General features: G+C 38.8%; 1 protein-coding gene and 1 long non-coding RNA gene across 2 annotated transcripts in view; one reads left to right on the plus strand and one right to left on the minus strand.

The window, feature by feature from the left end:
- Nucleotides 1–5,668: 5,668 nt before the first annotated feature.
- Nucleotides 5,669–17,246, minus strand: part of LOC119495337 — a 29,727-nt gene continuing 18,149 nt past the window's right edge. Inside the window, exons 3-4 of the long non-coding RNA XR_005208450.1 lie at nt 10,425–10,434; nt 5,669–5,680 (exon numbers count right to left, since the gene is read on the minus strand). This is a non-coding gene — a long non-coding RNA (uncharacterized LOC119495337). The remainder of the gene's footprint in view (nt 5,681–10,424; nt 10,435–17,246) is intronic.
- arid5b (AT-rich interaction domain 5B) overlaps nt 13,465–17,246 on the plus strand; it is a 100,233-nt gene continuing 96,451 nt past the window's right edge. Inside the window, exons 1-2 of the mRNA XM_037781696.1 lie at nt 13,465–13,605; nt 13,941–14,195. Coding sequence (XP_037637624.1) covers nt 13,585–13,605; nt 13,941–14,195 — 276 coding nt within the window. The 5' untranslated portion in view covers nt 13,465–13,584. The remainder of the gene's footprint in view (nt 13,606–13,940; nt 14,196–17,246) is intronic.

The raw sequence follows: 17,246 nt of genomic DNA on the forward strand, positions 1-17,246 counted from the left end.
CCCCCTGTCACCATAGCAACTTCAAGTGACTGCTAAATTGCCTTATAAAATGAGATAAATTATTAATGCTGAGAGTTTTTTTTTTCCTCTTTAATATGTGTGCTCAGGCTCTGAGCTCTGAACAAAATACTGTATTTCCTCTCCTGCGCTGCTGTAATGAAACAATTCAGCAGTTGTCAGTCATATTTCAAAACGTATCCATCGTCTCCATTCATGAGCGGGCTGATTGCTGTGTCCCGACTTGCAGATACATCACAGGGATTACACAGATTACAACAGTGTTGCACACATGACAACTGAAGCTGTTATTCAAATAGAATACATTATGACGAATCTTGAAAACTACCAGTGTAAAACAAGCCGATTAGACTGTTGTCAGGCTATTAAATAGGCGTTGTCAGTCGCTATAAGCCCCATAGATGTGGGTCAACAGGGGCCTACTATACACACTAGTAGGTTTTATATTTATATATTCACATGGTAGATCACAGAAAGAAGGTATAAAAGAACACGACAGCGACCTCTAGCGACCGTAGTAATAGGAGCCGAAGCGGAAGTCAGGTGCTGTAGTACAGACAGTGTGAATCTTCATAATGGGTGGACGTCAAAGACGATGGATGGCACACAAAACACAGGGTCTTCACCTAGGAAATCGGAGTTCACATCCCATGTGAAACCAACACTGTGTAGTTGTCTTTGTGTTTCTAGTTATTTTCACCCAAAACACAATGTTTTTCCCTAAACTTAACTAAGTGTTGTTGTTTTTTTGCCTAAACCTAAAGACGTTGTAGTTTTATTACCTAAACCTAAAGAAGTTGTAGTTTTGTTGCCTAAACCTAAACAAGTTGTAGTTTTATTGCCTAAACCTAAAGAAGTTGTAATTTTATTACCTAAACCTAAAGAAGTTGTAGTTTTGCTGCCTAAACCTAAAGAAGTTGTAGTTTTGTGGCCTAAACCTAAACAAGTTGTAGTTTTATTGCCTAAACCTAAAGAAGTTGTAATTTTATTACCTAAACCTAAAGAAGTTGTAGTTTTATTGCCTAAACCTAAAGAAGTTGTAGTTTTATTACTTAAACCTAAAGAAGCCTTTTTGTTTGTGTTCAAAACTTAATGTTTCATTCAGTTTTACAACATGTTAGAAAGTGTTAAGTTTCACTTTCCCTTTTAGAACGTAGTAGGCATAGTAGGTCCATATTGACCCACATCTATATTGCTTATAGCGACTGATAACGCCTATTTAATGGACTGTTATCAGTCGAATCGGGTGGTAAAACGGCTGCATTGTAATTGCCTATACATGCAGTTATTTCACATATACATAATGCCAGGGCCGGCTCTAGCCCTTTTGGAAATTTGGATTCGGAGCCTTCCCCCGCCGCCGCTCTAGGTGACACCGCCAATCTAGAGTTAGGGTTCAACCCCTGAGGACCCTAACCCTAATCCCGTAAACCGCAACACACATCTGACATCGCAATTGTTTTAAGACAAAAATTAAATGGTTTTCTTTTCATAAATAACTGTATTTATTATAAATAGGACTGTCAATCGATAAAAATATTGAATTGCGATTGATCGTTTGAGTGTCCATGATTAATCGTAAATTAATCGTTCATTTTTTTTTTACTTATTTTCATTTCTTTATGCAAATGTATGTACTGTATATATTTATTATTGGAAATCAATTAACAACAAAAAACAATGACAAGTATCGTCACAGGTACTGCATTTAGCATAAAACAATATGCTCAAATCATAACATGGCAAACTGCAGCCCAACAGGCAACAACAGCTGTCAGTGTGCTGACTTGACTATGACTTGCTCCAAACAGCATGTGATTATCATAAAGTGGGCATGTCTGTAAAGGGGAGACTCATGGGTACCCATAGAACCCATTTACATTCACATATCTGGAGTTCAGAGGTCAAGGGACCGCATTGAAAATGGCATGACAGTTTTATCCCGCCAAATTTAGAGCAACTTCATAGCGTTATTTAACCTCCTTGTCGACAAGCTAGTATGACTAGTTGTCTAGTTTCATATGATGCCAGGATCTTCACTCTAGCTTTAAAAATGAGCTTGTTACAACCTCCGAAAGATCGATTGCAATAATGCATTAAAGAAATTAGTGGTGTTAAAATTATTTTGCAATAATAACACATTAACGCATTCATAACGTTGAAAGTCCTAATTTGTTCATTTGCTACTTCTATGCAAAAAATTAGGAATTTATTTCCTATATGGCCTATGCCTTAAACCAGCCCTGCAAAATGCAGTACTCTCAGCCCAGATAGGAGGGAGACACGCACCAGTGAATAATCTGATCATAGATGTCTGCTGACATTTATAGCCATTTTATAACAATTCAGTGTTTGACAGAAAAGACAGTCGGTGATGCATTACCCAGATGATAAATGGTGAGGTCACTCTCCTCAGCGACTTCATAGTCAATGATAGTTTGACCGCTGGGTGTAATAACCTGACTGATGTTTGGAATGCACCGAGAGAAAAAGGTTGCATATTAATGTATTCCTCAGATATAGAGGTGACTCTGTGACCTCTTTGCTTCCAAAATACAGCTTTTTTTTTTTTTTTTAGATTCCTCTCTCTCTCCCTGCACTGAAAACATCCATAACTCACAGGCAGTAACTCAATCTAACAAAATGCCTTTTCAATCACTCTCATCTTTTATAGTTATACCCATCAGACATTTACATAAATACATTATTCATGGTTCTAATCCCGGTTTCAGATGGGGAGATATAAAATGCGAGTCTGTGTGTGTGTGTGTGTGTGTGTGTGTGTTTGTGAGTCTTGATGTGTATGCAGATGGCAGAGGAATGAAGCAGCCTATTTTGTTTGCGGTTTGCACATTTCTGATTCAGCTGAGCACTCTCCATCAATGAGGCAAATTTACATTTGCGGCGGCGGTAATAACCTAAAAACCCATAGTGATATTAACACTTGTATACACTCGAATTCACGTCGCCCTGCCGCATGATTACATTTGCGTGGCGCTTAATAAAATGACTCACTTGACATTATCAAACAATTCAGCTGTAATAGTGGCCCATGAATGTGAAATTGTGTTTTGCAGGCAATTAGTTCATTGTCGTGGCAGTCATTCAGACTGGGCCAACCAATGTTTGCCTCGTGAATTACGGCTCCTAACATACATATAAATATACGATATTAGGTGTGATCAATAGCCGTGGCCATGAATGGATACAATAATTGGCTTGTTGGAACCTCAATGTTGAATATTGGAATTGAATAGATTGATTGCAGGAAGCATAAATTATGCATAAAACATGATGAAGTATGGTAGCTCAGATAAACAAGCGTGATAATAGATAAGAACAAAAAGAGATGAATGTATTCTGCTGTGAACAGTAATATTCCACACAGTTCAGTGCATGCTGCAACTCCTTTGATGTTCTGAAGATATCACTGCATCACAGATATTTATGAGCTAAGTCAGTTAATATTCAGCCAACAGTACACTGGCTGACACCTGCTAATACACACAGAAATCATCTCAAATAGCCTCCAGATGAACATATCAGACTTTAAGTCCTGATTAAAAGCAATCCTTTCACTAAACTAATTGGATTTCTTGTGTGCATGTGCTGTCCACTGTAGGTGGACTCACACGTGATTGAATGAAGAGAAATGTTACACCGCGTTATAATGAGTCTAAGAGGCTAAAATTAGCCCAGCGACATCGCTCAGATCTCCTGTTACCTTTCCTAAAGTCACGCTGCAGACGGGGGCCATTGTCATGTGATTACAGCGGCACAAAGACTCAGGTGTAAAGTTACTATTGAAACGTGTTCCTGTGGACAAATTTATTTGATGGATTATTAATGTCCCAGGGCTTTCCATTGATGATAGATGGATATCCACTGGGTAGTGCAGTTGTGCATGTGGAATGAGCAGGAGACGGAGTGTGTTGCCCTAATTTCTCAGAAGCTTTCTTGCTTTAGTCATCTGTAGATTTTCATAATGCCTGGCAGCGCTATTACAAATGTGGATCCTGATATCACATTGAGAGAGAGAAATGAATGAGGGAGAGAGGTTAAAAACATATCAAAAATATTAAAGTAAAATAAAGTAAAGTACATCTTCCCCCACTGTAGATTTGTTTTACTTAAGACTACTTGATTGAGATATCTCTAGTTTTTGGTTTAAAGGGGAACTATGCCCATTTTAAAATTTCATACATGTTATTCTTATGGTCTAAGACAGTCAAAAAAATATTAGTAAACATGAACAACTCTCTCCCAAATCCAAAAACTAGAGTGCTAAACTCAAACTTGTGATGTCATAAGGTATAAAGTGTGGAGCTGCTCCATAGACGATGAATAGGGAGAGATGTTCTAGATGACACTGAGAGCACCCAGGGGAATGATCTGACTATATGGGAACATTTTCTGTTTCACAGCTGACAACACTACAATGGTATAAAGTTAATTTAGGTATAAAAAGAAATCAAACATTCCGTGGGTCCATAAAATCTTCCATTCATTGTCTACGGAGCAGCTCCAGACTTTATGACATCACAAGTTTGAGGCTTACTTCTCTGGTTTCTGGCTTTGAGAGAGAGGAGCTTATGTTCACAGATATTGATTGACCTTTACTTCAGGCCTTGGAAATAACATATTGGAATTCTTAATTTAGGTGGTGATCCCCTTTAAGTGTGTTAGACCCAAAAACATTCAGGCTCACTGAACAGAATGAGGTACATGAATACCCACAAACAGTCAAATATTTTGTCATAAAAAAGCTCTACCAATTGGTACAAGTGTCCGTTAATGGTACAAAACTGAATATTAGCATAGAAAATATTTTTTTATTGTTTTTGGTTATTGTGATTGTAAATTAATCTTTTTAAAATTTTTGGCGGGTCCAAAATTCATGTTTTGTTTATCTCTTTGGAAGATATCTGACGTTCAGTTCCCACTTCTAACAAGGCTTGTGAGCCAATAGCATAACAACGTTAGTATCACGTGGTATCTCTGTGTCGTCAGCGATCAAGTTGCCAGTCAGTGCGGAAAAAACGGATAAATGTCTGAGTTTGACAGTAAGCGCCCGGCTTCACTCCGGTACCAATCCCGAGTGCTCAGCAATAAAAGGAGGCTGCCTCCATCAGGTTGCAGAATACCTGACTTTTTACCATGGCAACAAGCGACAACTGACGTAGCATAGCACATATTATCTATCATAGCTTAAAGCTTCAGTAGGCAACAATTGTTTGGCATCATTGGGCAAAAAATCATATTATAAAGTGTTCTGAGAGATAACTAGACTTCTGCCCCTCCTCATGGCTATGTTCTCAGGCTTTAGAAAATCTAGCCTATGATGGGAGACTTTGACCAATCACAGGTCATTTCAGAGAGAGAGCGTTCCTATTGGCTGTGCTCTGGCAGGTGGGCGGTGCTTGGTATTCCCTCAAGAGATCTCAACATGGCGGTGGTGTCACAAACTTTCTCATTTTACAGCTAAACCGTGCACTACAAGATGTTTCTGAAAACATTTGAGGAGAGAAATAGGCATTAACGTAACAGAATATTGATTCATATTTGATCAGTGCTGCCTAGTTTGACCATTTGGTCGGAGTTCACGAGTGATTAACAGCCGGCTCTCATAGACGGCAGCTGGACGGCAGACTCCAGATCAGCTCTGATTGGTTGTTTTCCTCCGGTCTGTGAAATCTGTAGATGCCGTTAGGAACACTGGAGGACATCGGAGGACACAGAGGGACATGATTCTTTGTCAAGTTAACTGTTTCATGTACTACTGTCAGGGTATAGCGACCGTTTTATACAAATAACCTTTTTTAATCATATTTGCTCCAGTCTCGCCTACTTCAGCTTTCATCTTCCGAACAACAATAACCCATAAAATTACAATCCAGCATTTTAAAACTAAACCAACAACAACTACTGTACCTACAGTCATAGTCTTATACAACCTTAACTAATGTGTTGTCACCGGTTAGACTGTCGAAATGAGAAAAATAACAGCTTCAATTGCTGAGGACCTACGTTAGCATCTTAGCAATCGGGACGGTTACGCCAGTTATTTAACGTTATAATTCCCTCAAACAATGTATGACGAAGATGCGCATTAGATGGGGGGGAGAGGGTAACCAACACACACACACACACACAAACACACACACCCTGATGTAGGCCTATAGCTACATGTTGAGAAATGACTTCATTACTCCACCACTAAAGATTCATCACTTGACATGACTGTCTGTCTGAGTCACTCCACTTGACCACAAAATATGCCGGTTGTGCAACAAACTGGCAACCACTTGTTGTGAAGTGAATGCAATGGAACGGGGGAGGGAGAATGCGACATCTAGAGGGTGAATGTTATCAATGTTATCGATTGCACCTTTAAACTTGTAATAAATGATTCTGTGTCTACTTGAGGGCAGTGGAAACAAGCTGACATTCTTATTATCACTTTTTCAGTTAATATGACGAACTTGTACTGAACTGTCACCTAATTTCACATCCAGCAGATTTTGAGCAACATTATCATTCATTTGGAGTCGTGTTTCTGGCCACCTGACCAATGTAAGTCCAATATTCTCTGTCTTTTTAGCTCAGTTTTGCTCTTTACTTCTGAGGGAAATTTCTGTCTCTAGCTGCTAAATGCTATGTTCACCAGCTAGTTGCTAACTTTACAGTGGGTTTATCAGACCAAAACACTAGAGTTGTGGGCAGAAAACCAAAAATATTTGCTAAAAGAAGCTAAACGCTCTGTAGAGTTGTGGGGAGCTGCAGAGTCAAGTGATAATTCTCTGTGGGTTTGTCACTACAAGTGACCCCTTTCAAATACACATAGTAATGTTATTCATTGTTGATGTAAAAAAATTGAAAAATATTGCACAATAACAGTTGTAGACATTGACGACTTCACTTTGATGATTGGCCGCGGTGCAGTTTATGTGTCCAGATTTAACTACACAAGAAACACTTTGATTTGTTTTGCTTGAATCAAAGCCAGCAATCTTTGTAGATTGCATGCTTATTTAATGACGTTTGTTGTTTTATTACAATCATTAGTTAATTTAATTTTTTTGTATTTATTCATCTAAAAAAAAAAAAAAGACATGTTTATGTTATATTTTGAATGTTTTATTTATTGGGTTTTGCATATTGGTCTTGTCCATAAAAAGATATGTTAATTTAAAAATATGAAATCCCTCCTTCTGGTGGACCACCATGGGTCCTTATTTCAGAAAACATATGTACAGTAGTCAACGGTGAGAAAGAAATAATGTTTTGATCCCGTTTGAATTGTGGCATGAATCACACATATGATGTTCGCCAATTTAAAAGATCATGTTGCGAGTCAAGAAAGTCTCAGTTTGTCGTAGTATCATTTAGTTTTGTGTGAAACCGCTCAGTGAACTACATCTCTCGTCTCAGACAATATACGTCACCAACACTAGCTAGCTAGCTAACTTAGCTGTGACCACGCACAAACGTAACGTTATCTGACCTGATGTGTTTTATCCAGCGACTTCTGGTCTTTTTATCAGCCGGGAAGAAAAAGAAGGATCAGACCCGTTGCTGGTGTGAGTTCATCCCTGTAGGAAACACACAGGCATCGTAGCTTCAGAGAGAGAGACGACAATAAGGAGACTTTTGGTTGTGTTGTCTTTCTAATTACGTATTTTCACAGTCTGATACTTCAACAGTTTTACAACAAACTGAGACTTTCTTGATTTGCAAAATCCTGTTTTGAATTGTTGTTTTTTCTCATGGTGGTCCACCGGAAGGGGAGGGACTTCGCCTCTTTAAACCGGCTGGTGGGCAGTGCTTGGCTTTGGCTTGACTGTCACAAACTTTCTCATTTTACAACTAAACAGTACACTTAAATATGTTTCTGAAAACATTTGAGGAGAGAAATGGGCATTACAGTAACAGAATCTTGATTCATATTTGATCAGCGCGGCCTAGTTTGACCGTTTGGTCGGAGTTTTATTGTTATTCACAGCTGCCCAGAGACAGCTCGGCTCTGATTGGTTATTTACCTTTGGGCGCGGTGAAATCTTGCAAATACCATTAGGAGCACAGGTAGACACAGAGGAACATGCTTTTTTCGCATATGATTAATCTTATGTACTACTGTCAGGATTTATAAAAGTTTTATAAAAAAAAAAATGTTTTTATAAAAAATAACTTTTATCATATTTGCTCAAAGTTACAGCTTTAATGGGGACTGTTAAAAATGTACTTTTACTGTCAACGTACATTTCTACCGTTGTTGGAGGCTCACGAGCTTAATTAAAAACTGTGTGGTAACTGTTTTTCTGTTCACAGGAACTGAGAAATGCAAATAAATCATTTCCCTTTGCTTTCTTCTGTGCTGGACCATCAAAGGCTTGATTTAAATTGATCTCTGCAGCTCTCTCTCAGTTGATTTCTTACCTGTAGCTCTGCGGTGGTTCTATAAATAAATATTATTTTGAAGCCATTCTAACTAACATTCATATTCATCAGTAAGACATGTCAACATATGGTCAAAATTATGGAGGAATATGCTATTTTAATGGCTTTTGTGTTGCTTTGCTGTGGTTGAAACTGTAAACCCAGCTCTCTATTTTGAGGTGACTTTCCAAACTCATTTGTGGCTCCCTGCTGAGGCTGCCTCATTTCGGAGAATGTGGAACACCTGTGCTTAGAAAAAAGGAAGGTTTTACCACTTATCCACTCATTTCTGCTATAGGCAACAAACAAGCAAGTATCTGCCTCGAGTTTTCCTTCAGAGTATTTCAAGGCCTTTTTAGTGCCTTCATTTGTGGAGATTTTTCAGGCTTCTTGGCTCGCTCATGCAGTCAACACAACACATAAACAGTGGTAAGAACAAGTTTTGTGTCAGAGCTTTGAAAATGAAACAAAGAATATTCATGTAGGGAGTGATCTTATTTAACTCAGCGACTCAGCGAAATGCCCTGATAAACAAATGTGTGTGAGCAGTGATTCCAAATCTGGGAATTGATGAATATAAACTGAATAAAAAGGAAACCCTGAAAGATTCGCAACCTACATACGAGTCTGGACTTAAAGAGGGTTACTTTCAGATTTACTTAAGGGGATTTAAGCTATTACCGGTGTCTGAAATTAATGTTAAACTTCAATATGGCTTACAGTGTATTCCTCAAGCTACTTATTTGTCTATAGACTAATGTAGAACCCATATTATTTAAATTAATTTATGAATTATTTTCATGTTTCATCACTCACAGTGTTAAACCATGTAAATATATCTTATTGATGTCCTTTATTCAAACATATCTAATCTCAGAGACATTGTGAAAAGGTTGCCTCTCTTCCTTTTCACTGGGCCGGTATCATATGAAACTACAAAGCCTAAGGAATCCATCGGTACCAACCGTGTCATACTAGCTTGTCATGAAGGGGGCTAAATAACACTCCAAACTTGTGCTAAATTTCAGCAAGGAAAAACTGGCATGTCCTTTTTCAAAGTTGTCCCTTGACCTCTGACCTCCAGATATGTGAATGTAAATGGGTTCTATGGGTACCCACGAGGCTCCCCTTTACAGACATTTCCACTTTATGATAATCATATGCAGTTTGGGGGCAAGTCATAGTCAAGTCAGCACACTGACACACTGACAGCTGTTGTTGTCTGTTGGGCTGCAGTTTGCCATGTTATGATTTGAGCATGTTTTTTAATGCTAAATGCAGTACCTGTGAGGGTTTCTGGACAATATTTGTTATAGTTTTGTGTTGGTAATTGATTTCCAATAATGAATATATACATATATTTGCATAAAGGAAGCATATTTGCCCACTCCCATGTTGATGCGAGTATTAAATACTTTTTTTTTTTACATTTTGAACAGAAAAAATTTGCGATTAATTTGCAATTAATCATGGACAATCATGCACGATCATAATCGCGATTAAATATTTTAATCGATTGACAGCCCTAATTTTGACATTATGTCATCACATTTGTCCAACGACTCTCTCTTTATTATCAATAAAGATCTCTCAACATGTAGCTCCAGTCACACCGACCCACATCAATATCTGCATCACAACTTTGCAGTCGTCGTGCTGCAGGGGTCTCCGGCTGTTGACAAGCAAACACTTGCAATTGCCAGATAAGAGCTCTAGTGGTGCCATTGATTAACCAGGGACTTCATTATAGTGGCTGCCATTAACAATGCAACCCCATTGATTCAGCCACTGAAATGGCTGGGAGAGAAATCAGGGGAGATAACACTGAGAGCCGCGGTTTATATGAGATTCACTGCAGGATCCCAACACTGCTGCAGTCGCATGTAAGACAACGAGCCTCTGTGCAATGCACCTTTTACTACGAACTGGTGCACTAAACTGGTACTTAAAATATCTGAGTGTCACAGAACATTGCCTCAGCTATTTTAGTATGAATACATCATGTTCTGCTGCTCCTTTGAATAGAGGGCAGCGAAGAGAAACTCTGCTGGTGACATTTAGAGGACTGAAATGATGATCTTGTTACCAACTGTTTTATATTATATTATATTATATCATATTATATTATATTATATTATATTATATTATATTATATTATATTACATTATATTACATTATATTATACTAACCAAATTCAGAAATACTTCATTGGTCCCGGAGGGGAAATTGGGCCATTACAGTTTCTCTTGTATAAACAAAAAGAAATGTAAAAATAGAAATAAAGCAGTATGTAACATGTAAATTAAGTATATAATGATACACTATAAACACAATATATGTAAAGAAATATAAGTAAGTACTAAAATTAAAAATAAGAACATGAGAATATAAGAAATATGAAATATGTGCAAATATTTGCATTAAGACATGCAATATATAACAAATAACCACAGTGCAAATAAGTAAATACAAAATGCTAAGAAGTGGGATCTATTAAGTGTGTTAAATAAATAAATGCCAGAATGGTATAAATAATAAATTAATATGAATATTTTTTTAAAATGTACAGTAGTATTACATTATATTATATTATAATATATTAATCAGAATCAGAAAAAAATGATTGATCCCAAGAGGAAATTGGGGCGTTGCAGTTATTCTTATATAAACATAAAGAAATGTAAGAAAACAAGAAATAAAGGCATATGTAGAATATAAATTGTGTACATAATGCTACAATATAAACACAAAATGTGTAAAGAAATATAAGTACTAAAATTAAAATAAGAAAAGGAGAATATAAGAAATATGAAATATGTACAAATATTTACATTAAATGTGCAATATATAACAAATAACTAAAGTGCAAAAAAGTAAATACAAAATACTTATAAGTGGGATCTATTATAGCAGCAGTAGGCAGATTGGAGCAAATATGATTAAAAAAAAGTATTTTTTTACAAAACTGAGACAGGTAATCTGAAAAAAATCATGTGCCTCTGTGTCCTCCGGCGCTCCTAACGGTATCTGCAAGATTTCACAGACCGGAGGAAAACAACCAATCAAAGCCGAGCTGGAGCCTTGCCATCTCTGAACAGCTGTCAATCACTCGCAAACTCTGATCAAATGGTCAAACAAGGCAGCGCTGATCAAATATGAATCAATATTCTGTTACTATAATATAAATTTCTCGTGTAAAATGTTTTCAGAAAAATCTTGTAATGTACTGTTTAGCTGTAAAATGAGACAGTTTGTGACCCCAGCAGCCATGTTGAGATCAGTAGAGGAAATACCAAGCACCGCCCACCAGCCAGAGCAAACTTTCTCATTTTACAGCTAAACAGTACACTACAAGATGATTCTGAAAACATTTTATGTGAGAAATAGGCATTACAGTAACAGAATATTGATTCATATCAGAGCTGCCTAGTTTGACAGTTTGATCGGAGTTTGTGAGTGATTGACAGCTGCCCCTGTTGAATGAACAGCCAATAGGAACGCTCTCTTTCTCTGAAATGACCTGTGATTGGTCAAAGTCAGAATGCCAGAATGGTATAAATAAGAAATGAATAAGAATAATTCTGGAAATGTACAATAGTAGTAATATTATGTTATATTATATTATATTATATTATATTATTGAACCCCATTGACATAATAGTTAAAAGTCATTGTCTCTGAGCCTTGATGCCACTGTATATGTGTTTAATATATCTACCAGACAGCCATTCATAACAGCAGCAGAACCAGAAGAGAAAGAGAAACATGTCCGTTTCACAGGAAAACACTTTTCTGGCTGTGAATCAATGCGCCTGTATGCTCCGGCCGTCATTTCAGGAAAAGAAAGCGCATTGCGTAATAGTGTACTTGAAATAGCTGGTGTCAGAAGTAGGCCTATGTCGCTGTTTCATGCTCTGTGATCTGAGTAGTGGATAAATGCAGGCCAAAGGCTGCAGGAGGAGGATGATGACAGCAGAGGAGAAACAGCGCAGCGCTGTGGACAGAGCCGGGTACTGCAAGCAACACATTCATGAGTCCAGACAGCCCATAAAATACAGCTGACACATTCAGCAGCCGAGACTGAAGGCACAATGAGTCCACTCATGTAAATAGAAAGCGTGAAGTTTGTGTAACTCCGTATAAATATCACAGCTATTATTAATAATTCAGAGTTTTATATCGGTCTTCCTAATATTTGTGTGATCCGCAGCGTTTATGGCAGCCTAATAAATATTAATCAACATAATTATATAAGAGGCTTTGATCGTGCCAATGTGTTAAACCATGTCACATTATATCCCGCTGTCTTCACAAGGTCAGCGCGGTGTTTCAACATGATTTATGTCTGCGTAATGGACCGCCTCGTGGATTCTGTCTCGTGACGCCCAGCTTTCCAACTCGGCCAATTTTGTCTTTTCATGCTCGCCTCAAAAAAAAAAAAAAAAAAAAAAAAAAAATACATAAAGGCCATTATTATTTTCAGCATTAACGCCAACCCGCGCGTGCCTGAGCCATAAAGCATGGCGCGTTCCGTTCAGAGCCCAACCGGCACCTCACGAGCCCCACATCGCCTTTTGAGGAATCATTTGATAGCCCTATTAACTTTCATGTAACATTGTTTCTTGAAGGCATCCACAGCAGCGCCTCAGTGTCATTACTGTGAGAAATGTGCTTTCATAGTGAACGTCTTTTACACAAGTCCTGGAAGGCACACGGTGTGAGAACAGCACATAAACACAATATATGAGCACAGGTTAAGCTCCTGTTGGCACATCATTCTCCCAAAACAATATTTAGTATTTTTAAACACAACAACTATCTGCTGATAATTCAAAATGTGTATAATTATGATTATATGTCAATATTTTGTCCAAACACACCATTACGCTCGATAGAAATTCGCCGAAAAAATCAAAATCACCGATTTACTCCAATAAATAAATACGCGGATTTACACAATATTTAATCCTGTTTATTCACCGCAAAACATATTTTTCCCATTACTCTTAACCGGCTAATACGCGATGTTTTAAACTCCACAGGAATATGTCCCTTCCAGGACCTTCGTAGATCCATTCAAGCCAGCAAGTTTGGAGAGCGTGTTGAGTTTAATCAATTCATAACGTCGAGATGGAGCCGAACTCACTGAAGGTAACGTTTCTTATCAACCGTCTATATTTGTGTTTTATATTTATCGCATTGCGCTAATCGACACCTCCATGTAAAATGCGCTCACGTGCCTCATCCACAAAAGTTTGACACATTGCATTTAGCGCGAGCACATCTGTGTCATATGTTGAACATCTAAAAATAGTTCCATGATACTGATTGTGTGCAGAAAACCAGAGATCTCCTAATGTGATGTTGGCCAGCCGTGCGTAATTACGCATGGATGGTTGAAATGTTTGTGTCCTCTTAAACGATGATTTGTTTACCAAATGAGTTGATGAGACATACATTAATTTCTCCCATTTCTTCCTCTCCAGTGGGTGGGCTCGTCTTGCGGTTTACATGGACCATATATATTCTATAAAGCCTTTAAATGTCACCGGGACGGTAAACCGAGGATTCTGTCTCTGGGAGACTTCTTCTTCGTCAGATGTAAACCGGAGGATCCTATTTGCATAGCGGAGCTTCAGCTGCTCTGGGAAGAAAGAACAAGCAAGCAACTTTTATCAAGCTCCAAACTTTATTTCCTACCGGAGGATACTCCCCAGGGACGCACGGGCACCCATGGAGAGGTAGGCATGTTAATCTGCTGATGAATAATGAGGAATGATTGCTGTTTATGTCTCTGTGTTCTCGCAGCATTTTTTATTAAGCAGCATCTTGAAGAGTTGGCAGCAGCGGATGTTTTTAGTCTCCGGTGGCGGAAACATTCATATAAACACACCGCATCAATAGTGACATTGATGTGCCAGAGCAGTTATAAATGATTGACCTAGAGCTCTCCAGCTTTACTTCAGCCTATTGTGGTGTCAACTGCTGAATGTGCACTTGTCCAGCTGCGCTCAATCAGGCAGCCGCTGCGCTCTATGAGGTTAATTGTGTTATAAAGAGGGAAAATCCGCAAGAATCCTGCGCCTATATAAGGATCTGTCATTTCATTTCTCGGTAGAAAAGCGTGTCAAATACTGACATACGAGCGGAAATTGCGCAAACGGTACTGACTGCTTGGGGTGAACCAGCTCAGATGGTTCTCTGCGATAGATATTAGATATTTGGTAATGCTGATGTTGAAAGAGGCACAGAGTCATAAAGCGTGTCGGAGCTCAGCCAGCTCTGACACGTTTTAAACTCTCCACCTCTTTGCATCATGTTTCCATGTGGATGTTTCCATCCACAACACAATGAGAGATTGTCGGCTCGCGTTTTTTTGAGGCAGCACTTTATAAAAACGCCTCCGTGTTGCATTACGCTGTTGTTGGCACAGAAAGGCAATAGTTGTGATTGACTGTGGCCATATGTGGCGCTTGTGATCCGGTTCCATCGCTGCTCTGAATGCCATTACTCACAGATATATTGAGAGAGCTTGTTGGGTTTGTGTTTTTTTTTTTTTTGTTCGCACCAGGCTGTAAAACAAATGATGTGTTGTTTTCCCTCTCATATTCCTCAACAGCGCTTTAATTACTCCTCTCTGCTTTTGATCACTTGCGGCTGGATGGAAATGCTCCTCCGCTGCTGTTATATTGTTTATATGGTGAAGGACAAAGCCGTGTTTGTGCTCCACTCTTCTCTTCCGCTCATGCTTTACTTGCATTCTTTCCTCTTGAGTAATAGAGAGGCTATCACGTTTCCCTTTCATGAGAAAAGGTGGCTATTTATGGGCTGCCGCTTAGACAAGCTATCATCTTTTTCTTCTTCTTCCTCTTCTCCTCTGAACGGGTATCATCTCCTGGAGCCCTCTCCCTTTAGCCTTTAACACGCTGCAATTATTTAGTAATTACTTTGAGTGCATGCATCGCCGATTCTGAGGCCACACTTGCGCAACGACATGTCAGCTCCGCCCCTTTACCCAAAGACTTTATTTGCATTGCAAAGTGCTTGCATTCCAGTCCATTGGGCATATCTGGAAAATATTATATTAACTACCAAGAGAGAGGGGCTGCAGCAGTGCCAATGCAAATGTGAGAGAATCAAGGAGACGCAGAGTGATTCGAGAGGAAAAGCAGCTGCTGTAGTTTGTGTATTTAATAACAGAGTACAAGAGGAATAAAAAGCCATTTCCCTGCATGAATTATGCAGCAACTTGCATCAATCCTGCATCGCCAGAGACACATTGCACGTGCTTTGAAGTTGCAAGTCTGCTTGTAGAACAAACCAGACTATGGGATAATATCATTTGAGGATGATGTGTTGAAGGTGTCTGCAGGCTGATCTCAATTAAAGGGCTTGTCAAACCTCCATGCTCTCTGCAAATCGGACTACTTACTGTATTACACAGTGGAAATTGCCCTGACAACTTCAAGTCAGTTTTATGACCTTCGCTTCAGATTCTCGCTGACTTTGCCCCACAACACTAATCTGCACTGTGTGAGTGAGCTAGGAGCGCTTACAGATGCAACCCATAATCCCAAAAACAAACAAGAAGGGTAAACCAGCCTCACAAAAAGAAGCTGTGATATCAAAACTCACTGGCTGAGTGATAGAAGTGTGAAAAGAGGATTTGTGTTTTTTAAAACGTAAACACTAGAGGAGAGTTCATTTTCAGCTCTGCTGGGAAGTGGAGTTCATAAACCGCACATTAGTCATTTTTCTCCGGGACTCTTGAGTTATAAAGGCAGATTAATGACTGTGGAGTAACTCTGAATCTGCAGTTGACTGGCTGAAAATCAGGAGTTCAGATTAGCCCAGTGACTCACACAGATATGAACCTGATAAGCTCTCAGGAAGTGTGCTGTTTTCACAAGGTTTCAGTGCTAAAAGAGCACATCATGAGGTAAAGCCACAACACGGTGTCAACATGGAGGCTCATGACATTTATTCTTCAATTTACTTTTGAATGTTATTCACCAGCCCAGTCTCTCAGCAGTTTGTGAAATGCACACACATTTAATGTATTGATTTGTGTGCATAGGCATAAATTTCAAATTTTTTTTTTCCTGATGGTTTGCATGAAATCAAGTCGTCTCGTGTGAAACCACAAGTCAAAGATGATTTATTTGTCAGGTAACTTCCTTACGTAAGTTACAGCACTTCTGGAGTTATTTTAACCTAAACCACGCTAAGTAGTTTTGTTTCCTAAGCCAAACCAAGTCTATTTTTTCGCACGAAAACGCACGAAAAATACGTTGTTGAAAGTCATGCTGAGCGTCACAAAAAAAGGGAAGTTCGTGTCTATGTACACGAATCAAATCATTTTCGTGACTAATTCACGAACTGCCGTGAGACTGTGTCGTATTCACACAACATAAAAACCAAAGCGCGGTTTGACATTTGACATGTAAACAATCAGTGCTGTGTTTCTCTCTGAGATCACACCTCATGCTGTGTTATCTTAAGCCTGAAGCACAGTATCCTCCAAATACCAAAAACAGCACAACTTTTCCAAGACATCAGAACAGGCTCATATTGAACACAGCTCACTTGGAAATTGGATTACTGATTCACTTGTGTTCTCAGCGCCGAGGCATGATGTAATTTCCTGGTTATTTCTCAGGTATTTGTTTGCTCTCAGCCCCTCCTGCCTGCGCCGTGTTTGCCGTGTTTTGCTGTGCTGTGCGGCGACGTGAGGAACCAACCCCATGACCTACTGTGCTTGTTTTTCTTCTGTCACAGGGTTGGAGGTCAAT

Source organism: Sebastes umbrosus, chromosome 10 (genome assembly GCF_015220745.1).
Source record: "Sebastes umbrosus isolate fSebUmb1 chromosome 10, fSebUmb1.pri, whole genome shotgun sequence".
Classification (NCBI taxonomy): Eukaryota; Metazoa; Chordata; class Actinopteri; order Perciformes; family Sebastidae; genus Sebastes; species Sebastes umbrosus.